At 64.0% G+C, this 20,694-nt stretch overlaps 2 protein-coding genes across 5 annotated transcripts; both read right to left on the bottom strand.

Moving 5' to 3' along the window:
* Positions 1-213: 213 nt before the first annotated feature.
* Positions 214-4,924, bottom strand: CCNB3 (cyclin B3). 3 transcript variants are annotated; one of them, XM_072876862.1, is made up of 12 exons: positions 4,865-4,924; positions 4,071-4,189; positions 3,906-3,989; positions 3,596-3,714; positions 2,979-3,060; positions 2,529-2,627; positions 2,259-2,351; positions 1,871-2,008; positions 1,274-1,432; positions 834-983; positions 525-655; positions 214-372 (listed from the first exon to the last, which is right to left on the bottom strand). In XM_072876862.1, the coding sequence occupies exons 2-12, from the start codon at positions 4,161-4,163 to the stop codon at positions 300-302; spliced, it is 1,221 nt and encodes a 406-aa protein (XP_072732963.1). In that variant the 5' UTR covers positions 4,164-4,189; positions 4,865-4,924; the 3' UTR covers positions 214-299. The 3 variants fall into 3 exon arrangements, with proteins under 3 accessions (XP_072732963.1, XP_072732965.1, XP_072732964.1); XM_072876864.1 differs by having other exon boundaries at positions 1,274-1,429; XM_072876863.1 differs by lacking the exon at positions 4,865-4,924 and having other exon boundaries at positions 4,071-4,829.
* A 3,564-nt stretch (positions 4,925-8,488) lies between these two features.
* LOC140658717 (protein eva-1 homolog C-like) lies at positions 8,489-20,353 on the bottom strand. 2 transcript variants are annotated; one of them, XM_072877437.1, is made up of 8 exons: positions 19,030-20,353; positions 15,758-15,957; positions 11,704-11,827; positions 11,337-11,489; positions 11,027-11,170; positions 10,795-10,866; positions 10,325-10,414; positions 8,489-9,620 (listed from the first exon to the last, which is right to left on the bottom strand). In XM_072877437.1, the coding sequence occupies exons 1-8, from the start codon at positions 19,109-19,111 to the stop codon at positions 9,235-9,237; spliced, it is 1,251 nt and encodes a 416-aa protein (XP_072733538.1). In that variant the 5' UTR covers positions 19,112-20,353; the 3' UTR covers positions 8,489-9,234. The 2 variants fall into 2 exon arrangements, with proteins under 2 accessions (XP_072733538.1, XP_072733539.1); XM_072877438.1 differs by lacking the exon at positions 10,325-10,414.
* Between the last annotated feature and the right edge of the window lie 341 nt (positions 20,354-20,694).

Below are 20,694 nucleotides of genomic sequence, written 5' to 3'. Positions count from 1 at the left end.
AGGCAAGGGGTGCAGGGAGGGTGATGAGGACCTGGCCCCTTCTAGCCTTCATCCCTTCCTGCTCCCTGTCATGCAAACCCCCCCCAACACCGCCCAGCATAATCTCCACCCTATCCCCTGCCCCTGGCCCAGCAGCCACTGCCAGCAGATACAACAAACACTATTTTATTGACAGTTCCACATTACTTCTTTTTTTCCCACCCTCCCCCCCCCTTCAGTTAAAATTGCTATTATTTATGTACATGGTGCTCCCTGCCAGAGAGCACCCAGCTATTTACAAGCTATTTACAGAGACAGGGCTAGCAGCTCTTCAGTATCTCCTCCAGCTTGAGCATGTCCATGGGCGTGACTTTGGCAACCTCAAAGAAGACCCTGGAAGGAACCACGTTGGCTTAGAGCTCAGCCACAGCCCTGACACCCACCTAACAGGGCCTCCCAGTTATCTGCAGCACCCAAGGGTGCATGCTGGTGGTGCCACCCTCCACAGAGGGGGCAGGCACAAGGCAGAGCCCTGAGATGCTCACCTGTGTGAGTACTTGGTGCGCACAGCCTTCAGCTTGTCATGGGGCTGGTATGTGAGCAGGAAATTCAGCCTCTTCACCAGGGGATGCAGGTCCTGGGAGCGGTACCCGCTGTAGTACTCCAGCGTGGGGGTCTGCAAAGGGACAGCAGGGCTGAGCTGGGTCCTCTAAGTAATGGTACAACCATCATCTTCCCTCTCCAGCCCCCTAAGCCTGAGCATAGCCCCAGAGCATCACCCCCGCACACCGGTCCATCCACTCCTGCACCGCTGCGGTGCCTCGGGGGGGACAGCAGGCTGGGCAGGCACTTACCCAGCCGCCAAGGTTCTTCATGGTGAGTGCCAGCAGCAGGCAGCTGGCAGCCAGCTTGGAGGGGCTCTCCCGAGCGTAGTCGTACTCCTGCAGGGTCATCTCACAGAGGAAGCGGGCCAGCGTCAGCGTCTCCATGGTGGCACGGGCGCACTACAGCCAGGCAGGCAGGGAAAGGCTCAGCCTTTTGAGCAACGCTGCTCCCCCCAACGTTTTTGGGATCTGGAGTGCTGTCCCTGGGGCACAGGACGCAGATCCCACACCCCCAGCCTGCCACAGACCAGCATCCTCACCCCTCAGCCCTGTTGGGGGGGCCTGGCCAAAACCTCCTTGCTGCCAGCTGGGAGCTCAGGGCCCCGGGGATGCGCATCCCCACCCCAGGAGCCCACACAAGGGGTGCCTGGAGTCACCCTGACACCAGCCTGCCCTCCTGCTGCGCCCACCTTGGCAAAGCGTCGCAGGAACCGGTAGGGGATGGGAATGTTGATGTCGAACTTGAGGGTGCTGAGGATGCTCATCTCCATGGCAATGAGCTCTTCCCGCTTGTAGGCATCATCACAGATGTAGAGGAAGTCATCCACGCACGGTGGGCACCGCTCCTGCTGGGGCACAACTGCTCAGCACCCTAATGGGGTCTCATCCTGGCAACGCTCAGGAAATCCTACCAGTCTGCAAGGCCCTGTAAGGGCTCATGCCCTGCCAGACCCCGAAAGGACTGTTACAGCATCCAGTAGGCCTCGTGTTGTCTATACTGCCCCAGCCCTGGGCTCTAACTCCAAGCCTTGCTTGCGTGAGGTGAACTCGGGTGTCCCGGTGGTCTCTGCGGAGCGCAGAGGAGCCAGGTCTCCACTGGCACCAGGAGACAGGATCCAGCCCACTGGGACAGGAAGGGGTAACATGAGGACAGACATGCTGCCCCAGCAGCCCTGAGGGCAGTGGCCTGGCACCGCAGGGACCTGGTCTTCTGCGATAACCCACGAGGACCAGAGAGGGGCAGCCCCCTCTGCCCCAGCACCCCAAGACAGCGCACGAGGAGTCACCTCAAATTTGGAGGCGATGAGGATGGCAGTGGAGCCGATGAGCTGCAGCTTGTCCCTCATGCTCACCACCTCCACCAGGTAGTGGTCCACCAGCTTCACAGCCAGGTACAGCGTCTCATGGTTCAGCTCAAAGTTCTCCTGCAGGGATGCGGGCAGGGGGGTGTCAGGCAGAAGCTGGGCCCGCCTGGCCCCCCTAGATTCCCTCACGTGGGCCAGAGGTGCTGCAGGGCCGGGCTCGGAGGGAGGGATGCAGGCTCACCCCCAGCCTGGGGAGGGGGAAGATCAGCTCTGCACTGGGGACACTCGCAGGAGCCTCTGCCAGCACGCTGAGGTCCCACACACCAAAGGCAGGGTGGGGGCTGCTCTGCAGAAGGCCATGCCCACGTACCTGCACCTCCACCATCCAGTCCACCAGGATGGCACGCATGTCCCTGCTGATGTCTGGCTGCTTCTCCATGTAGTCGGGGAGCATGAATTTCTCCTGCCAAGGTACCAGCTGTCAGGGACTCGCTGGACACCACCACTCTCAAATGAGCCCCCTCCTGCCCCATGCAGGCCCCTACCAGGTGCTCAGAGCCTCTGGGCAGCGGGTGGCTCTGCCCACACGGTCACCCCTTCCCCGGACAGGGCTGCCACCCCCTGGCCAGGCATCACCCACCTCTCTTCCCCGCATGTATTCGAAGATCTCCTTGGCGTACTCAGCATTGGCATAGGGGTCACCCAGCTGCTCCTTGTCTATGTCCTCCACCGCTGGTACCTGGTGGGACGGAGGAGGCAGCGGTAAGGGGGAGGCCCCAAGCTCTGCAGGTGCCGGTCACCCCTTCAGGGCAAGGCTGCTGCACCTCTGCACCCCTTCCCCATTCACCCCCATCGCCCTGCAGCCCCCACCCCACAGGAGTCTCCCATGGGAGATCTTTTGAAGGAAGAAGGTGGGGGGTTTACCCCCCTTCCCAGCTTCCCGTCACACTGGCCCAAGTATCTCCGAGGGCCCAAGCGCTGCCTGGTGCCCCGGTACCACCATCGGCAGCCATAGACCAGCACCGTCAGGATGAGACGGGGCCAGGCTGCAGGCCAGGGCTCCTGCCCTCTCCTCGGAGGGCTTTGGTACCTGCGCAGGCACTGGCTCCTCTGGCACAGGATCCGCCTTGGGCTCTGCAGGAGCCTCTGTCGGGGGAGTTTTCTTCATTGACCTGGACAGGACAAGAGCACAGATCATTGCTAGGAGGAGGCCACATCTCCTGGCTGAAAGGGGTTCTTCCCTAGAGCCTCTTGGTGCTTCAAGAAGGGGCTAAACCACCCCTAAAATATCCCCATAGAGACTCTTAGAATCATTTAGGTTGGAAAAGACCTTTAAGATCATTGAGTCCAACCATAAACTTAACACTGCCAAGTCCACCACTAAACTGTGTCCTTAAGTGCCACATTTACACATCTTTTAAATACCTCCAGGGACAGTGGCTCAACTGTTTCCCTGGGCAGCCCGTTCCAATGCTTGATAACCCTTTTGGTAAAGAAATATTTCCCAATATCCAATCTAAACCTCCCCTGTCACAACTTGAAGCTGTTTTATCTACTGCCTACCCTCCCCACCTGGCTCATGATCCCCGTCGCGCAAAGGAAGCCTCCACCACCGCTTGTTCTTCCCCATGGGACAGGTTTGCAGGTGCTGGCCCTGCAGCATCCCCCCTGCCCTGGTCCCTGTCCCCATCTCCCCTGGCTACTCACTTTTTCAGGTTGATCTCATTGTTCTTGGCCACCCCCAGGGCAGCGTGGGCCCTCTGTGCCTTGTGTGGTGCCACTTTCACGGCCTCCTTCTTTCCTGCCACCACCTGGTTCTTGTGGGCCTGTTTAGGCGAGAATGTGGGTATACAGAGGTGCAGAGAGGGGAGCGAGGTGTGCCCTGCAGGGAGACCTCTCCTCCTGCTGACAGGGCATGGGACACCCCCACTCTGCATGCTGGAGGGGGTACACAGCCCCACTCCCGTGGGGGGCTCACAGGGGGCACCAGAGCCCCCAGCCCCACAGAAGCACTCACATTGGTGATGTCCCCGAACGCCGACCTCTTCTTGGGCCCGCCCTGGGGTGAGGATGGAGACCTCTTGGCCTGACAGCTCTCCTCCTGCAACAGAGGCTGTTAGAAGGCGGGGGGCCAGCTGCCCCACAGGAGCCCCCCACGCCCCTTCCCCACCTCAGGACTCACCTTCTCAGGGTTGGCATTCTCTGCAGCAGGGCCCACCTTGCCTGCTCGGGGCTGCTTGGTGCTCAGCATCTTGGCATTGCGTGGCAACGGCATCCTCTCCCTCGGCCTCTACGAGCAAGCTGGGAGCAGAGCAGGGCTTGATGGGGGCAGCTGCCTGCCCCCGGGGCACCCTCAAGGGCGAGGGGCAGAACCACGGGCGCCTGTCCCCGCTGGGGGGTAGCGCAGCAGGGACGGACCCAACCCCCTCCCTGGGCAAGCGGATGGAGCCCTGAGGCAAGCCCAGGGAGGGCGCAGGCCTGGCTAGGGTGCGGAAGGGCTGGCGTGCTGCTCCCAGGGGAGCGGGAGCGTGGAGCCCCGCCACCCCCACCAAAAGCACCCTGCTGGGAGCAGGGGGAGAGGGGCAGCTCCCAGCATCGCGGAGAAGGGGGTAAGGGCTCCCACTCCCTCACCCCCCCGCAACACCATGTGAGGAGGTGGGCTCAGGGGAACCTCCGCACCCCGGGCGAGCAGGAGCCTCCAGGACAGGGGTCTCCACCCGTGCCCTCCCCCGGGGCACCGGCCTATAGCGGGGGTTACCGAGCCTGGGGAGGGGGAGCGGGGGTCGACACCCTCGGGGACGGGACGGGACGGGACGGGACGGGACGGGACGGGACGGGACGGGACGGGACGGGACGGGACGGGACGGGACGGGACGGGACGGGACGGGACGGGACGGGACGGGACGGGACGGGACGGGACGGGACGGGACGGGACCCCCTTCCCTCCCTACCTCCCGCCCCGGAGGCCGCACTCACCTGCGCCGCCGCCCCGCGGCCGGCCCCGGCTCTTTTGAAAGTAGCAGCTCGGTAGCGGCGGGCCAGCACTGGCCGAGCGTCGCCCAATCAGAGCGCGGGGCGGTGCCAGGCGGAGGCCAATCGGCGAGCGGGCAGGGATGCGGTTGCTACGGGGCGGGGCGGCAGGGTTTAAAATTCAGTCCCGGCGGCCAATGGAAGGGCGGGCTTGCGGCGGGGGCGGGCCGCGCCGGGCCGGGCGGTGGTTGGTGGGACGGGTTGCCGTTTAAATGCGTCTCGCGAGGGCCGGTGGGGAGGGTGTGATGGCGGCCGGCGGGCCGCGGGGCCGGGCTTGGTCCGCGAGGGGGAGCGGCCGCTCCTCTGCCGCCCCCTGCCAGGTCCCGGTGGGACCCGGAGCTCCGGAGGAGCGGCCTCGGCTCTCCCGCCCCTTACGGGGGGGATGGAGCGACCTCCACAGGGCTCCGGGCCCAGCGCCCCCCGCAGGGGCCTCGACCCCCGCCTGCTGCCCGCTTCCTCTGCCCGCAGGCAGGGCTGTGGGTCGGCCCCTTTGCCCTGCCCTCCCCCCCCCCCCCCCCCCCGGGCATCGGGGCTGCCCTTCCTCACCGGGTCGGGGGTCTCTGGTTTGGGGAGCAGGGTGTGCCCTGGGCTGGCCATGCAGCTCCCCTGACCCGCTCTCGCAAATGGGTGATTGAGCTCGCTTAAAGAACACCGTCAAAAGGATCAGCAAAAGTGGCTTTGGCGCGATGTCGTGAAAGTGCAATTTAACAAAGTTCGATGGTAAGGTTCACTCTGTTACTGTACCGCGCGTTCGTCTGAAGAATGGTTCAGAACCACCAAGGCAGAATCACGTTACCAAGGCACAAATCGGGGTTACCACACCGCAAGGTTATGCGCGGTATCGGTCGCCTACCGAGGATCCGCCGTTGGTAACGGGTCTCTGCCTCGAGGAGCAGCCGTGAGGGTGTCCCAGCTCAAGGGGCGATCGCCGTGCAGCCAGGCTGCTTAGCCGGGAGAACTCAAAGGCGGCTCGCCCAGGTTGTCGTACGGAATAAAGGGGTTGGCTCGTAGTCAAATCACATGCGATGGGAAAGCTGTGCATGAGGCTCCTCGTACCCGCAACTTTCTTTGTTCCTTGATAAATGAGTCTTGGAAAAGCCACCCACTTTTCATGTGTTAATCGCGTGATGGGTGTTCCAAGCTCACAGGCGTCGGTGCGCACTGTGCCGCTCCGCTCCTTTGTGGGTTCTCAGGGAACAGATTGGAACCGGAGGAGTTCTTGGCCCGTTTACGCCTCAGGCCTTTACCTCCTTTGGAGCCTGAACCAAACTACTGCGAGTTTGGTTAAGGGGTCGAGTGCATCTGTCGCGCCAGGCCAGGCACGGCACCAGCAGCCACCAGTTCATCCCTGTTGGCTGAGTTCTGAGGGCTACGGCCCGCTGCTGCAGACACAGCCTCAAACGGGGCACGAGCGGGTGCTGTTTAATACGCTGGCCAGGGCGAAAGCCCCTTGCCCCAAAAAACCCTTGCAGCATGGCTGGGGGAAAGGGTCTGTCCCTGTAGCCTCCTCCCCTGCCTTGTGCACCCGCCGTGCAGAGGTCCCTTCCCCTCCCCAGCTCCTGAGGGCTTTTAGCGCTGTGCCAAGCTTCAGGCTCAGAGGGCCACCCCAGTCGAGGTAAGCTTGGCAGAGCTCAGCCCTGCAGCAGAGGAGAGCTTCCCCCAGCCAGCAGATTCCCAGCAAAACCTTCCAGATTCCTAAGTTTAACTCAAGGAAATCCTTTGGGATAATCCCACGCCCATGTGCTGCTGTTGCTGCTGGAGCTGATGAACCCCTTGCTAGGGAAACATCCCAGTGCCAGCTTCTGAGGGGACTTAAGCCTGCTTGCCCAGGGGCCACGCAGGCAGGATCAGTCCTTTCTCCTTGCTGACACGCAGGGTGGCTCGGGCCGCATATGGGCAGCTCTGCCACATCTCTAGCGCAGAGACCTGGGGCCACTGACAGCCAGGAGCAGCAGAACGGCTTTGGGGTGCAGCATGGCCGCGGCCAAGGGGTGCTCGCAGGGCCGGTGGGGGTTTAAACCTGCGTCCCACAGATCTCGGGTACCTTCAGTCCCCAAAACCGGTCAGGGCTGCTGTGGCTCCAGCCCGTCTTCTTTCCTCCTCAGCCACTTTTCCTCTCCAGCCCTAGCTCCCCTGGTGCCGCTGCTGCCGTCCCTGGCCTGGGAGCTCCCCGAGGTTCGCTCGCTGTTGGTCCGGGATCCTTGTGGGATCCAGGTGTCTGCCTCTGCTTGCGCATGCTGGGGCAGCGCACGCTCCAGCCAAAAATACGAGTCAGGTGCATACTTGCCAGGCAGAGCCGGGACACATCCCACCACCGATGGAAACACGGTGCATCAGCCCGTGGAATAAGATCCCCAGCCAAAAACCCCCATCCAAGCCTGCCTGCAGCTCTGCGGGGGCTTGGGTGAGCTGCCCGCTTTGGGATGGGTCCGCATCTGCCCATCCTGCCCAGGCTTGGCAGGGGGAAGCCGGCTTTTCCAGTCCCCACGGCGCTGCCGTGCTGGCGCTCCTCGGGAGGCTCTCGGGCAGTCCGGCCCCGCTGCAGGGGCTGCGGCTCACACCACACACGCTGAAATCCCACCCGGCCGTCGGGGGGTACTGGAGGAATGATGGGGGGAGCAGGAAGTGGACCCTGCAAGGTGAGCGCCGTGGGTCTGCAGCAGGAGCTGTGCCAGCTGACCAAGCACGGAGGCAAGTCTGTGGTCTCAGTCCTGCCCATCATCTGAGGATGCTGGGGGCCGGTTTGAGGTGAGAGTCCCCCAAACTCTCCTTGGGCTCTGGCATCCCTCAGGAACCCCCCAAATCAGGAAGGATGCCAGTCCTTGCCCCCCTCATTGCAGCAGGAGCACAAGGCTGCTGCATTGCCATGGTACTCGGCTCCACACCAGGAGAGCATCCACCGCCGAGCACAGCGTGGTTCCGGCCGCAGAGATGGGGCCAGTGCCTCCCTGGCCCCCAGCAGACCACCAATGCCAGCAGCTGGGTTAAGGGGTGCACTGATGCCCCCCCCAGACCTCTCTTGCTGCACCCAGCCCAGGCACTTCATGTGCAGTGGTAGATAGAAAAATAGAGCCCGCTACGAGCATCGGTGCCTGGAGTGTCCCTGTCGTGAGAAGATCTGGGTCACTGCTTCCATCCAGCCCCTTCTCACAGCACTACAGAGCCTGCACTGCCTTTCGGAGCTGGAGCAGCCCCCAGACCCAGCCCAGCTACCTGGCACCGTGGGGCTGCCGAGAAGCCCTTCTGCATGGCATCTGGGGACGTTTGCTCCAGGATTGCTTACCAGACAGAGAGCCCCAGGCTCAAGAGAAGGAGCAAGCCAGGGAAGCGTCATTCACGGGATCCACATGGACTGCTTTTCCCCCCATTTCCCTTCCCCAGGCTAAAACCTTATCCTTTCCCATGCTAAAACAGGCCCAACTTGTTGCTCCCCATGGCCCAGCGCCAGAAACACCGGCGGGAGGCAAGAAGCTGATCCGCACAGGGAGGGCTGAGATTTGCGCTTCCTTTTCCTCCGTTTTCACTGTTAATGGCAGAGGTCAGGGAGGGGTGTTGTGTCTACGAGCTGTTGCATTTATTTACTGGAAAAAGCCCCAGCAAGTTAACCCCAGGGCTCTCCTGCCAGCGGGGGACGCAGTGAAGGAAAGCACAGAGCAACGCAGGGTGACAGAGCTCCCGAACGCCCGCAGGGAGGCGAGGGCCAGCGCCGTGCCAAGCTGCCGGCTGCCCCGGCCCCAGGGCGCAGCTCCCCTGGGGTACCAGGGCGCAAGGCACGCGGCGTGGTAGGGCCGTGGTGGGTGATGCTCACAGCGCTCTCCCACCTGCTCCGCCTGCATCCTCCCTGCGTCCTGGCTGTTTCTGCATCTCTGCCACCGGCACGCTGCCCGAGCGCTGGGGGGTGTTTGCAGCACCAGGGGTGGAAGCCAGCACCCAAGAAGAAAGAGGAGCAGACAGCCTGGAAAGGCTCGGGGTGGGCTCGGCGTGGCTGAGCAGGGTTAAGTTCTAGAGCCAGCTGATGTGAGCTCAGAATGTGGAGGTTAGCTTAGGGTTAGCAGCGTGTTTGTGGCAAAGGAGCCAGCAGCCCCACGAGCCGTCCCGCAGCCCCTCATCACACCCAGGGACCGCATCTTACCCCCGGGTTAGAGGTTTCCAGGCTGGTGGAGCAGTGGGTTGGTGGCCACAGTGGGGCTGCTGTGGCCCTGCTGCCACTCGGGATGCCCACTCACCCCGAGCAGCCCAAACTCTTGTGTCTCTCCAATGCTGGATCCCACTTAGCCTCCACTCCCCGCTGCTCTCCGGCCATTTTCTTCCAATTCTTATTTGGTGGCCGATTTGATCTTGTGGATGGCGTACGGGCTTGACTCCTTGGGCATCCAGATCTCCTCCCCGCCACGGCCCTGGTGCTCCGCCGCCCCCTCCATAGCTGCTGTCAGCTCAGGGCCGAAGATGCTGTCAGTGGCGCGGTAGGTGCGGGTGAGGCGGCGGAAGGAGGAGTCCGAGGAGCTGTCATCGGGAAGGTCTTCATCCTGCTCGTCCCGCAGCTTGGTCCTGTGCAGCTCCGAGCTGCTCCCCAGCTCCGGGTCTTTGAGAGCCTCCCCCACCTCCTGGAGGAAGGTCGTTTTGGGGCTGATGATGCACAGCAGGAGCATGAGGCCTCCCGAGACCCCGCAAAGAAAGTAGAGACCAACTTTCTCTGGGACACCTGGGGGGGTGAAGAGCAAAGAGACACCAGGGTACAAACCGCCTCCGCAGCCTGCGGGGTACCAGCGCCTGGAAAACCCCCTCTGCCGGGCACATGGGAGGAAGAGGGGGGGAGCAGGGATGGCCTCAGCACCCAGGCTGCAGGGGCAGGACAGACCCGGCCCCAGTGATCGTGGGAGCGTCACCCAGAGCCTCATCAGCACCACCAGTGTCCTGAAATGCCCCTTTCCCATAGGAAACCCCCGTTGGGATGCCGGGTAGGCAGCACGGTGAGAGGAATCATCTCACCAGGGATTTAAACGAGTAATTTCCCCTGGCAAGGGAAATTTTTGCCCGCAGAGAGGTGCTCTCCATCAGTGCCCCTGCAGACAGGGCAGGAAGGAAGGAGATCCAGCGGGTAACAGCCTGTCGGAGAAGGAAGGTCGGCAGGCAGGACCGCAGCAGCACTGCGACCGCCGATGCTGCGGGACCTCGGGGCTTGTTCAACTTCCGAGCTCCCGCTCTATGTGGCCCTCCCCAGACTCCGCATGGGCGCTCGGTGCCCTCCTCCCTCGCACGGCTGCCAACCCTTCCGCAGGGGTCTGGCGTCTGGCTGCCTCTGAGCCGAGCCCCGGGCTGAGCGGGGGCCAACATGGGACCTGAGCCACCCTCCCAAGCCCGTCCCACTCCCCTGGGTGCTGCGTGAGAGCTGGGGAGGGCACGTACCCCAAAGGTGGGCAAAAGCTGCCAGGGAGCTAGTAAAAATCATCCGGTCTTCCCGGAGCCTGGAGAACCTGGGCCCTTTGTACCAGCCACCTGCAGCGAACAAGGGGACGCGGGCTGAGACACGAGGTGCTCCCCAGCTCCCCGCTGCCCGGCTGCCTGCCCTACCTGCCTCCTTCCCCACGCCACACTCCTTCCTTCCTGCACAACCGCTCCCCTGCCCGCAGGGATGCTCCCCTGCGGGTCCTCCTCTCCCCTGCTCCCGGCAGACCGCATCTCTCCAGCCCCTCAGACATGGGCACTGACCGATGGGTGGCTTCAGCCACAGGACAGCGATGCTGGGATGGATGGAGCTGCAGGGCTCGTGCCAGCGGTGGGTACCACAGACACAGACAGGCCACAGAAGGGCTGGTTCACCCGGGCGCGGACACGATGCCGCACCGCTTTTGGCGTAGCCCCCCCCCCCACGTTACCGTGCATGTAGTCCGAGAGCAGGAAGGGGTCCGAGGTGTCAGGGCCCACCTCCTCCAGCAGCTGCTTGGGTACTGCAAGGAGAGCACACATGGAGCATCACCACCCTGCTCATCCCCAGCAGCCCCCGGCCTCCCCAGGGAGCCCCGCGCCCCTGCCTGCATGGCACGGGGGGGGCACAGCAGGGGCTCAGCCAGTGGCCCCCACGCCCCCAGCCCCGCGGGTGGCTCTCACCGCAGGTGTAGGAGACTCGCAGCTGTTTCTTCATGCCAGGGAGGCACGGGTCCCCGAAGGTGGCCCGGTCAGCAGCCACGGTGCAGTTCCCCTTTCGGTGGCACTTCTTGGAGACCCTCCGCAGGGCGTCCGGAGCCAAGCACTCTGCAAAGACATGGGGCATGGACCCACAGGCAGACCTGGCCGCCCCTGCCCGCCGCGCACCAGCCAGCTGGGGCCAAGGGGCCCAGGCACGGCCCGATGGCATACGTGTGCCATGCTCTCTGCACGGCTCCTGGCCCCGTTTCTGGCTCAAACCGTTCGGGCCTACCTATATGGGGTCCCCCAGCGTTCAGGGCATCGCACTCTGGTTTGCCCCGCAGGAATCGTCCGTAATTTGCAGAATAAATGGCCAGGATGGATTTTGGTCGGCACTGCAGCCTCAGCTTGTCGTTCTCGCACACAGTCTTGACCCGATGGTTCCCTGGGGAGTGAGAGTGCAGAACGTCCCAACGCATCCCGAATCACCTGCAGCCCCCTCCTGCCTTAGCCCAGCCGAGGGTCTGAGAGCTGCCAAGGCAGGGCTGGAGAGGGCCGCGACATACAGGAGCAGCTCGGCTCCCCTCTCTGCCCCCTTCCCAGCAGCCGAGGCCAGGGAAGAGCCCACGCAGCGTTGCCCAGACCCCGTTCCACCTCACCTGGCCGGCACTTGTAGGAAGCGATGAGGTACTTGTGTGTCCCAGGGCATGGGTCCGGCCCAAAGACTTGGCTGTGCACCGAGAACTGGCACCACTGCTGGTCCTGGCACTCAGCCAGCAGCTTCTGGAGAGCCAAGCGGGACAGGCGTGAAGATGGGTGAGAAGTCCCGAGGCTGTTCTCGCCTACTCTCCCTCGGTGCCATCACCAGGCTCAGGGACATGGCCTCTCGTCCCACAGAGGTGTCCTATGGCTGCTCGTGCCCCCTCCCCGCCCCCTCCCCGACGCAGTCACCCTGCTTCATGTGTCAGTTCCCGAATCAGTTCCTCCCCTGCACCCACACAGAGCTGTGTGCCAGCACAGGTCTGCCAGCGCCTGTGCTGGCACGCACAGCAGCACCGCACCACGCTGTGCGTGTGCAACACCCGTGCAGGCATGCATGCTAACACAGCCCCGTGCAACACCCACGTAGGCACGGACAGACATGACCCAGTGCAACAGCCATGCATGCGTGCACATTGACATGGCCCAGTGCAACACCCGTGCAGGCGTGCACACCGACATGGCTCCATGCAACACCCGTGCAGGCGTGCACACGAACAGCTCTGTGCAACACCCGTGCAGGTGTGCACACTGACGCGGCTCCGTGCAACACCCGTGCAGGCGTGCACACCGACACGGCTCTGTGCAACACCCGTGCAGGCGTGCACACGAACAGCTCTGTGCAGCACCCGTGCAGGCGTGCACACCGACACGGCTCCGTGCAACACCCGTGCAGGCGTGCACACGAACAGCTCTGTGCAACACCCGTGCAGGCGTGCACACCGACGCGGCTCTGTGCAACACCCGTGCAGGCATGCACACGAACAGCTCTGTGCAACACCCGTGCAGGCGTGCACACTGACGCGGCTCCGTGCAACACCCGTGCAGGCGTGCACACCGACACGGCTCCGTGCAACACCCGTGCAGGCGTGCACACGAACAGCTCTGTGCAACACCCGTGCAGGCGTGCACACCGACATGGCTCCATGCAACACCCGTGCAGGCGTGCACACGAACAGCTCTGTGCAACACCCGTGCAGGCGTGCACACCGACGCGGCTCTGTGCAACACCCGTGCAGGCATGCACACGAACAGCTCTGTGCAACACCCGTGCAGGCGTGCACACTGACGCGGCTCCGTGCAACACCCGTGCAGGCGTGCACACCGACACGGCTCCGTGCAACACCCGTGCAGGCGTGCACACCGACACGGCTCCGTGCAACACCCGTGCAGGCGTGCACACGAACAGCTCTGTGCAACACCCGTGCAGGCGTGCACACCGACATGGCTCCATGCAACACCCGTGCAGGCGTGCACACGAACAGCTCTGTGCAACACCCGTGCAGGTGTGCACACTGACGCGGCTCCGTGCAACACCCGTGCAGGCGTGCACACCGACACGGCTCCGTGCAACACCCGTGCAGGCGTGCACACCGACGCAGCTCCGTGCAACACCCGTGCACTCACGCCCACGCCCACGCCCGCGCCCGCGCGGCTCCGTGCAATGCACACGCGCGGCCACAAGATGGGGCCGAGGGCTCACAGCACGGGGCTGCTGGGGCCGCGGCCCGGCCGGGGACCGCGGTGGCCCTCGCTGCCGCCCGCTGTCCCCGCGCCCCGAAAGCGACGCTGCCAAACGCGCGGCGTGGCCGAGCCGGGCCCGTGGCTCCGGCAGGGATCTCCGGGCAGCCGGGGCTTGGGCTGCCCGTGGGGCTGCGGCCCCCGGCCCCCCGCATCCGTGCCGCGAGCCCCGGCAGCAGCGAACCCGCAGCCTGAGCGGGGGCTGCTGGCCGTGGCGGGGAGCGGGGCCCCGGCTCGTTTGGCCCCCGCGGCCGCCCCTCTGGGACACCGCCCTGCGACGCGGGCCCTGGGGTCCCACCACCTGAGTCGATGGAGCCCCCTTTCGTCTCTCCTTCCCCTGCGCTGTCCCTGTCCCCCCTAGCCCAGCACAGGACTGAGCCTCCTCTTGGTCTTCACTGGCTGCCAGAAGTGAACTTCGAGGAGGAAATGCAATTAATCTCTCTCTGCGGGTTTTGCCTAAACAGAGCTGAGCCTCAGCAGCAGCCTTGCTCTCTGCTCTCCAGACATCCCTTCTCCTCCAACGGCAGCCTCCAGGCAGCAGGGAACCCAGCCCCGTCCGATCACGGTCCCCCAGGGTGCAGTGGCTCCATCTCACTGCAAACCTGAGCTGCACAGATCCCGCTCACAGGCCTGCCCTTTGGTCTCCAAACGCCTGTGCCGGGCCGTATGCTCCATCCTGCACTTGACACGCAAGCCCTGGGGACCCTGACCTGTGTTTGCAGGGTGGTTTGCGGAGCTGGCTTGGTGCCACCCCAGCATGGTCCAGCTCCACGCTTGCAGAGCTCCTGCACATGCAGGATGCCAGGAAGGGATCTGCGGCTGGAGCAGGACCAGGCAGCAAAGCCTCGCGAACTCCCAGAGCAGGGAACTGTCTCCTCAGCTCTTGTTCCTCTTCTCCAGCTCCATGTTCCCCTTCCTCACAGCTGGGTTTGCTGCGGTTTTGCCCCAGCCCTTAGCAAGGAGCTGGAACAGGAATAGAAAAGTAGCACATGAAACACTGTCCCCATCGAGGGACCCTCCTGCCGGCCCCCACCATGTGTCCCGGCTGCCCTGGCTTTGTCAGAGCCCTGTGAACAGGAGGGAGAAGCGGGTACGGTTCGGGTGTGCTGTGTCTGGCACGGCACGGCGTGTTTCCCATCTCACCGCTCTCCTGCAGCCAGTGGGTGCAGTGTCCCCCCAGCCATGGGCAGAGCTGAATAGCTGGACCAGGGACTTGCAGCTGGGGCCGAGGAGCGTTGCCCGGCCGTGCAGGGCTCCAGAAAAGGCAGCAGCCAGGCTCCTGTGACTACAAGGCCAGCTCCAGCCCCAGGTGCTCCTGCGGGAGGAGGGGGTCACGGGCGAGCGCAGCCCCCGGGAGATGGGGTTCCAGTGTTCAGCCAAGGTTGAAGTTGCTAAGAACTGGAGGATTTTGGCTGGCAAAGGACACACGCTCGGGGCTTTGCAGAATAAGCGTTATTGCTCTGCTTGCTGCCTCCCAGGTGACTGCTATGATGCCTGGACTGGGCTGCTGCCAGCTGCAAGGGCCAGTCTGGTCCAAGGCATCCAAAGGCCACGGATGCTGAGGCCAGCCCTGCTGGTATGGAGAGCCAGAAGCCAGGGTAAAGCTGCAGGACGCCAAGGGATGGCATCCCTCCCGGCTCCTCTCTGCCCCGTTCCTCAAGCTGCTGCTGCTATCTCATGTGGGGGGGCTGGTGGAGGGCTGATACCCTCACAGGCACTGGGTTTTCCCCCAAACACAAAGAGGAATCGAGGACAGCCGCAGCACGGAGCAAGTTGTGGGGCTTTTGGAGCAGCCCGGTGAGCGCTTCCTCCAGCCCAGCATCAGCTTTGGAGAGGTCCCTTCCCTTCTGCCAGCCCCTGCCTTCCTCCCCTCTCCCTGCGCTGGCTACTGCAATCAGCAGACCCTCTTTTGGGCTTGCTTCGTTAATTCGCTTCTTGGGAGCTGCCAGCACGGACGGGTGCTTCTCCTGTCTGGGGAAGAGCTGAGCTCTGTGCTAACCCCCGGGGAGGCACCTGCAGGGCTGAGCGCAGCATCCCTTGTGGGCCCCTGCCCCCCTTCCTGAGCCTGGCACCCCGGCTGCTGCGCCACCCCTCTCCTGGGACCCAGCCCCACTGCCAGGGCTTTCCCTGAGCCTGCTGCGTCCTGCGGGATCACTCCAAAAGCCAGCTCAGGACGCAGCAATGCCTCCTGCCAGGCTCCTCTGGCAGGGCTGACCCACCCTGGCACCCACCGCAGAAGCCTCGTCCACCCTTTTCTCCTGAAAACGCTCCAGGAAAAGGACCCCAAGGGTGAATCCTGATGCCGATGGCAGCAGCCTCCCTTGGGGCACCGGGAGGCTGCGCTGCCTGCAGCCACCCAGCCCAAGCAGGCAGCCCAGTGACCTGGGGAAGGAGGGGTGTGCAGCCTGTTCCCTTGGGACCCCCTGCCCTTACCAGGTGGGCGGTGGCGGACATGCACTCGGTGCTCTCCTGGGAAGCATTGCCAGGGCTGGGGCAGAGGTTGGGGCTGGGTACGCGACGCCCGTAGAAGGCGCCGAGGATGCTGATGGTGGTCTTGCGAGGGCAGACGATGAGAAGCTGCTCCCCATCGCAGGTGTGGGTGGTGTGGTTCCTCAGCACCTTGTGCAGGTACCCTGGAAGGGGAGAGCACGGGCAGCGTTGGCCGGAGGAGACACCGGGGCCATGGTGGTGGCGGTGCTTGGGCTCCTGACAGCCGGTGGCAGGGAGGACGTCCTGAGCTGGGGCACTTATGGAGCAAACAGGACCAGAGTGGGGCTGAGGCAGAGAAGGCGGGCTTGCAGCAAATCTTATATCCAGCATTGCACCCAAGAGACTGGAAAGCAGCATGGAGCAGCCGAGCATGGGAAGTGAAAGCTGGAAGCAGGACAACAGGTCAGAAAAAACATGTATGGAAGAATCCCATGAGGAGTAGTCAAGGGTTTAGAGAAAATCAGGATTGTTATGGAGACATGGGGAGGAGAGAGCAAGGATGAATGAGCCAGAGATGGTCACCCAGAGATGATCACCGGCGTCAGGGAGAGGAAGATGCCTTCTGTCACACGGTGCCGAGCCACGAGCTGGAGGAGAGAAGGGTCCAGCGGCTGCTGCGAGCTCCCGCAGTTGGCCGGGTCGGTATGGATGGGTGTGAGCCACCAAGTCACCATCTGAGCCCAGCTGACCCTGGGTCTCTCTGCCAGAGAAGCCCAGCTCATCAGCGCGAGCCATTCCCAGCCCATGGCCTTTCCGATGGGCACTGGCCCTTCTCTCCCTGAAGTCCCGGTGCAGGGTATTTATCTCTTTTAATCCTGCCTAGCTTGTGTCCCAAACCACTTACCCTGTTGTTTTCCCTGCAAGGGACAGTAAGGTGGGGCTGTCCTGCCCAGCCTTTAAGGGGGTTTAACAGGCGGCTATCAGCTCTGGCTGGTATCAGCTGTGCTGGGTGCTGGCTGTGCAAGGAAGCTGTTGCAATAAAAGCTCTGGAAGCTGCTAGGGGTGCTCTGAGCAGGCACCGGTTGCTGGAGGAGGCTGAGGAAGCAGGAAAAGCTGACAGAATATTATGTGTAGGGCCCTAAGCAGAGCAGTTCGCATCACGCCTTTGAATAAAACAAAAGCAAAGGGGAAGCATCATTTTGAGGCTGGGAGGTGGGGACAGGGCAACCTGGTACCTGCCAGGCAGGACTCTGGGCTGCTGGGTGGGTCACAGACGCCGAGCCCCAGCTGTGGGGTCCTTGGAGGGACTCGCACCCCAGCCCCAGCCCCGTGCTGGGGTCCAGGGCAGGACACGCGCCCTGTCCTCCGGCCTGCAGCGCGTCAAACTCCCCCAGACCGTTACAAGAAGGTGGGAGCACTGGCTCCCAGCCCCGCGCTTCTCCCTCCGTCCTTCCGCAAGCCGGTGCCAGGCTCAGCTGCACAAAGGGCCCCTTTCACCTTCCCTGCTGCCGCTAACCCTTTGGCATCCGTGGCCAGCATCCCTCCCCGGGATACGTCAGTGGACGGGGCTGGGAGCTGACCCCGCTCGGAGTTAATCTTTCCCTTCGACACGGGCAGCTGCTGGCATTTCTCCTTGTGAGCCTGGGACGAGTGAGTGGGAGGGCCACAGCCTGGTGCAAGAGAGCCCTTGCTCGCTCCTCTGCGCGCTGGAGGAGAGAGGAAAGAAGAGGCGGAGGAGCGTGGATGGGAGCAGACAAGCTGTTCTAGCCAGGACAAATCTCCAGTGAGATGCAAAGATGCTCCTTGGAGGACACAGAGCTGGGTCAGCCCCTCGGGGTGCAGTGCCCACAAGGAGGGGGGCAGGACGAGCCCCATCCTGCCCCTCTCCTCCAGTTGCCCCGTATCACCGGACGCTGGGGGCCATGAGGGGCATGGGACCCTGCCCGGGCTGCCGGCCCCCATCTCCTTCCTCTGCATCCCCTGCGGCAGCAGCCAGGCTCTTGTGCAGGCTCCAAAGCTGCCCGGGACTCGACTTCTGCCTGGCACCAACTCCAAGCCCGCCTGCCCATCCCCAAGACGGCTGGCAGTGGAGCTGCCCAAAGCCCCTGCTGCCGGGCCAGCCCTGGGCACAGGGGGCTGAGCCAAATCCTGGGGGTGGTGAGGGACACGGGGGAGGAATGGGGGAGAAATGGGTTTCCCCAAATCCAGCCTGCCTTGCAGCAGGCACCCTCCTCTGCTGCCGTGCCGGCCGGCAGCGCCGGCGGTCTGTATTTTAAAACCGAGGCTCAAACAGCACCACAGGGACAGAGCTTTCTCCATCACACCATTTTGGGACAGCGAGCAATCGCAAAGATGGTTTGGTTTTTGGGTGAAACCATGGCAAGGAGGCTGCAGGCAGAATTTGTGAGTGATTCCGGTCGCCTGCCGGTGCTGCTGACTCAGTCCCTGATGTTGCGGTTGTGCAGTTAGCTCTGCCCAGATGAAATCACATCCTCTCCGCCGCAGCCCGCCCTGCTGCGCTCGGCGGCATCGTGCCGGGCTCCCGCGCCGCCTGGGCCCGGCAGAGCGGAGCGGAAGGTGTGCGTGGCTGTTTCTAGAAGATCCTCCAGAGGAACGGCAGCCCCCGGGCGCCCGGCCTGCCTGCCCCTGTCCTGACTGTCCCAAGCGCTGGGGCACAAGGGATCCCAAATTTCTGCTTCAGCTACGTCTATAAGGCTCACTGGCACTGCCCCTGGGGAGAGGGTCTGGCCCTCGCTCTGCCTGGTGGCAGTGCACCCTGCAGCCCCCCTGCTCACGGGTGGCTCTGGCCAGGGACCGCGTAGAGCTTCAGCCCACCTCTGCCCTCGCCTTCTCAGAGCAGCAAAGGCTTGCGGGGGAGCCCTGGGTGCCCCAGGAGCCTTCAGCTCCGCACACCGCCCGGCGCCGAGGGCATGAGCATCATGGCCAGGGGGGTCTCAGGAAAGCTCAGGGACTGTCTTAAGATTTGGATTTTTGCATTTCTGCCTCCAAACTGTCCAAGGGAGCGCAGCAGCAGCGGGGGGAGCCGCTCCCTCGCTCACACCGAGGCTGCGGGACGTGCGTGGGGTGCTTTCAGATCCCAGCCCTGCCACGGGGATAAAAAGAAACGCCCCAGATTTTTTGGCGAACTCCCTCTGGCCTGCACTGGTTTGCGCCTTGCTTGTCCCTGCCCCACCAAGCCGGCTGTCACTTTGCCCTCCCCTCACGCCGCCGCGGTCCCCGGCATCCCTCGTCCCCCTGCCCGCGCCCTGACTCACCGGAGAGCTCCGGGCTGGCCTCGAGCCCCACAGCCAGGCAGAGGAGGACCAGGGCCGCTGCTGGCCCCACCGGCCCGGCCATGGCGCAACTGCTGCCGGCTCTGCTGCGTCCCGCCGGCAGCCTCTGCCGGCCCGGTCCTTGGCAGCGGCTGGCGCCGGGGCTGGCAGCGCGCGGGGACAATGGCTCGCTTCTCTGCCCTGCCAAAGCGCCGGGGCCGGGCGGGCGCCCGTGTGCCCGCTCTTTGTGTGCCGCCCAGGGCCAGGGGCTGCTCTGGGCAGCTGGGATGCTCCGGGCACAGGGACACCTCCCACGGGGAGGGAGGGACGTGGTTCCAAAGGCGCTCCGTGGCGGGGGAGCGGGTGCTGTGCCTTGGCATCACTGTTGCCGGCGGAGAAACCGGCAGCCCCTGCCCTCCCGCCTCCGTTCCCCCGAGCAGAGGGACGGGGCTTGGCGAGGTTTCCAACGTGCCCCTCGCTTTCTCACGGCCGTGGTGAGGCAGAAATCCGGATACACGTGTGCCGTAATCTCCATCTCGGCAAATGTCCGGCCATTCACCGTTTGAGGAGGAAGGGCAGGGCTGCCTGCGCTGCCTCCCAAGGCGGCCGTTCCTGCAGAAAAGGCAAATGCCCTCCCTGCGCCAAACACCGCGGGCAGGGACCTCTGCGCTGCCCTTCTGCCCCCGCGGCCTCCGCAGGGCCGGACACCGGGTGCTCCGACACGGCGCCAGGAGGGCACCGTGCCATCGCCGTGCCCCCCGCCCCGCGGGAGTTCAGCCCCTGCCCGCTGCTTCGGCTGGCGGCGTGGAGGGAGACGCAGGGGGCAGAGCCGCTCGCCCTGGCCCCGGCTGAGGTCAGCCGGGAAGGCGGCAGCCGGCAGTGCCAGGAGCCGGCGGGGCTCCCCGCAGGCCCAGCGTCACTCGGGGAGGGGCAGCGGGGGGGGCCGGGGCGGCAGCAGGGACCGGCACACGACACCGGGGGGTCCGCAGCGGGAGCTGGGTGGGGGGAGCGAGACGGGCGCCGAGCTCGTGCTGAGGGTGCTGCCGTGGCCCCGCTTGGTGCTCACAATGCCGTTAATTCATTGCTCTCGCTTATGGGAACTTTAGGCAGAGTTTCCTGTCCCGTCGGGTGGAGTTTCAAGCTCTCCAAGAGCTTTGATGGGGCAGAAAGAAAAATGTTCCCCCCCAGCCCCGCCTGTGCAGCCGCCAGCGTAAGCAGGGCTCTGGGCTGTGCAGCAGTACCCAGGAGAAACCCCTCCCCTGGGGGCACTCCCCCGGGAGCCTGCAAAATCATTTCCCAGCCTGATTGCCTCGGGGTGGATGCTTTCTTATCAGGGTTTGATTATTTTTAGGAAAGTCTGAGCTTACTTGAGCTGGGGGGGTGCCAAGTCAAGCAATCAGGATCCCCATTTTGTGCAAAGCTTGGTACCAGCTGTGGGGTCCCGAGGTGCGAGATGGGACTTGCCCAAGAGAGGAGTTAAGCCCGTGGTGCTGGGAAGCTGTCTCTGCTGGGACGGCAGCCAGGACGATCTGATGGTGAATGTTTCCCTCCCATCCTGGGGAGGAAAGCAAGCCAGTCATCCTTCCTGCGAAACAGCCCAAATTCCAAGAACGGGGCCCTGCCGGGGGTCAGCCCTGGAGACATCCCTTCCCATCACCCTGCCACGCA

The sequence above is a fragment of the Ciconia boyciana genome, chromosome 12 (assembly GCF_034638445.1).
Source record: "Ciconia boyciana chromosome 12, ASM3463844v1, whole genome shotgun sequence".
Lineage (NCBI taxonomy): Eukaryota > Metazoa > Chordata > Aves > Ciconiiformes > Ciconiidae > Ciconia > Ciconia boyciana.
This window is presented reverse-complemented; position numbering and strand designations above follow the sequence as displayed.

Bases quoted from the DNA above. Each gene is read 5' to 3' on its own strand.
- CCNB3 (XM_072876862.1), bottom strand. From the start codon at position 4,163: ATGCCGTTGCCACGCAATGCCAAGATGCTGAGCACCAAGCAGCCCCGA. The intron at 2,628-2,978 runs GTACCAAAGCCC...CCGTCCCACCAG, and splicing joins AGGAGCCAGTGCCTGCGCAG to GTACCAGCGGTGGAGGACAT. The intron at 656-833 runs GTAAGTGCCTGC...GTCCCTTTGCAG, and splicing joins TGAAGAACCTTGGCGGCTGG to ACCCCCACGCTGGAGTACTA.
- LOC140658717 (XM_072877437.1), bottom strand. From the start codon at position 19,111: ATGGCCGGGCCGGTGGGGCCAGCAGCGGCCCTGGTCCTCCTCTGCCTG. The intron at 11,828-15,757 runs GTAAGGGCAGGG...TTGGCTCTCCAG, and splicing joins TGTCCGCCACCGCCCACCTG to AAGCTGCTGGCTGAGTGCCA. The intron at 11,171-11,336 runs GTAGGCCCGAAC...ATGTCTTTGCAG, and splicing joins CGCTGGGGGACCCCATATAG to AGTGCTTGGCTCCGGACGCC.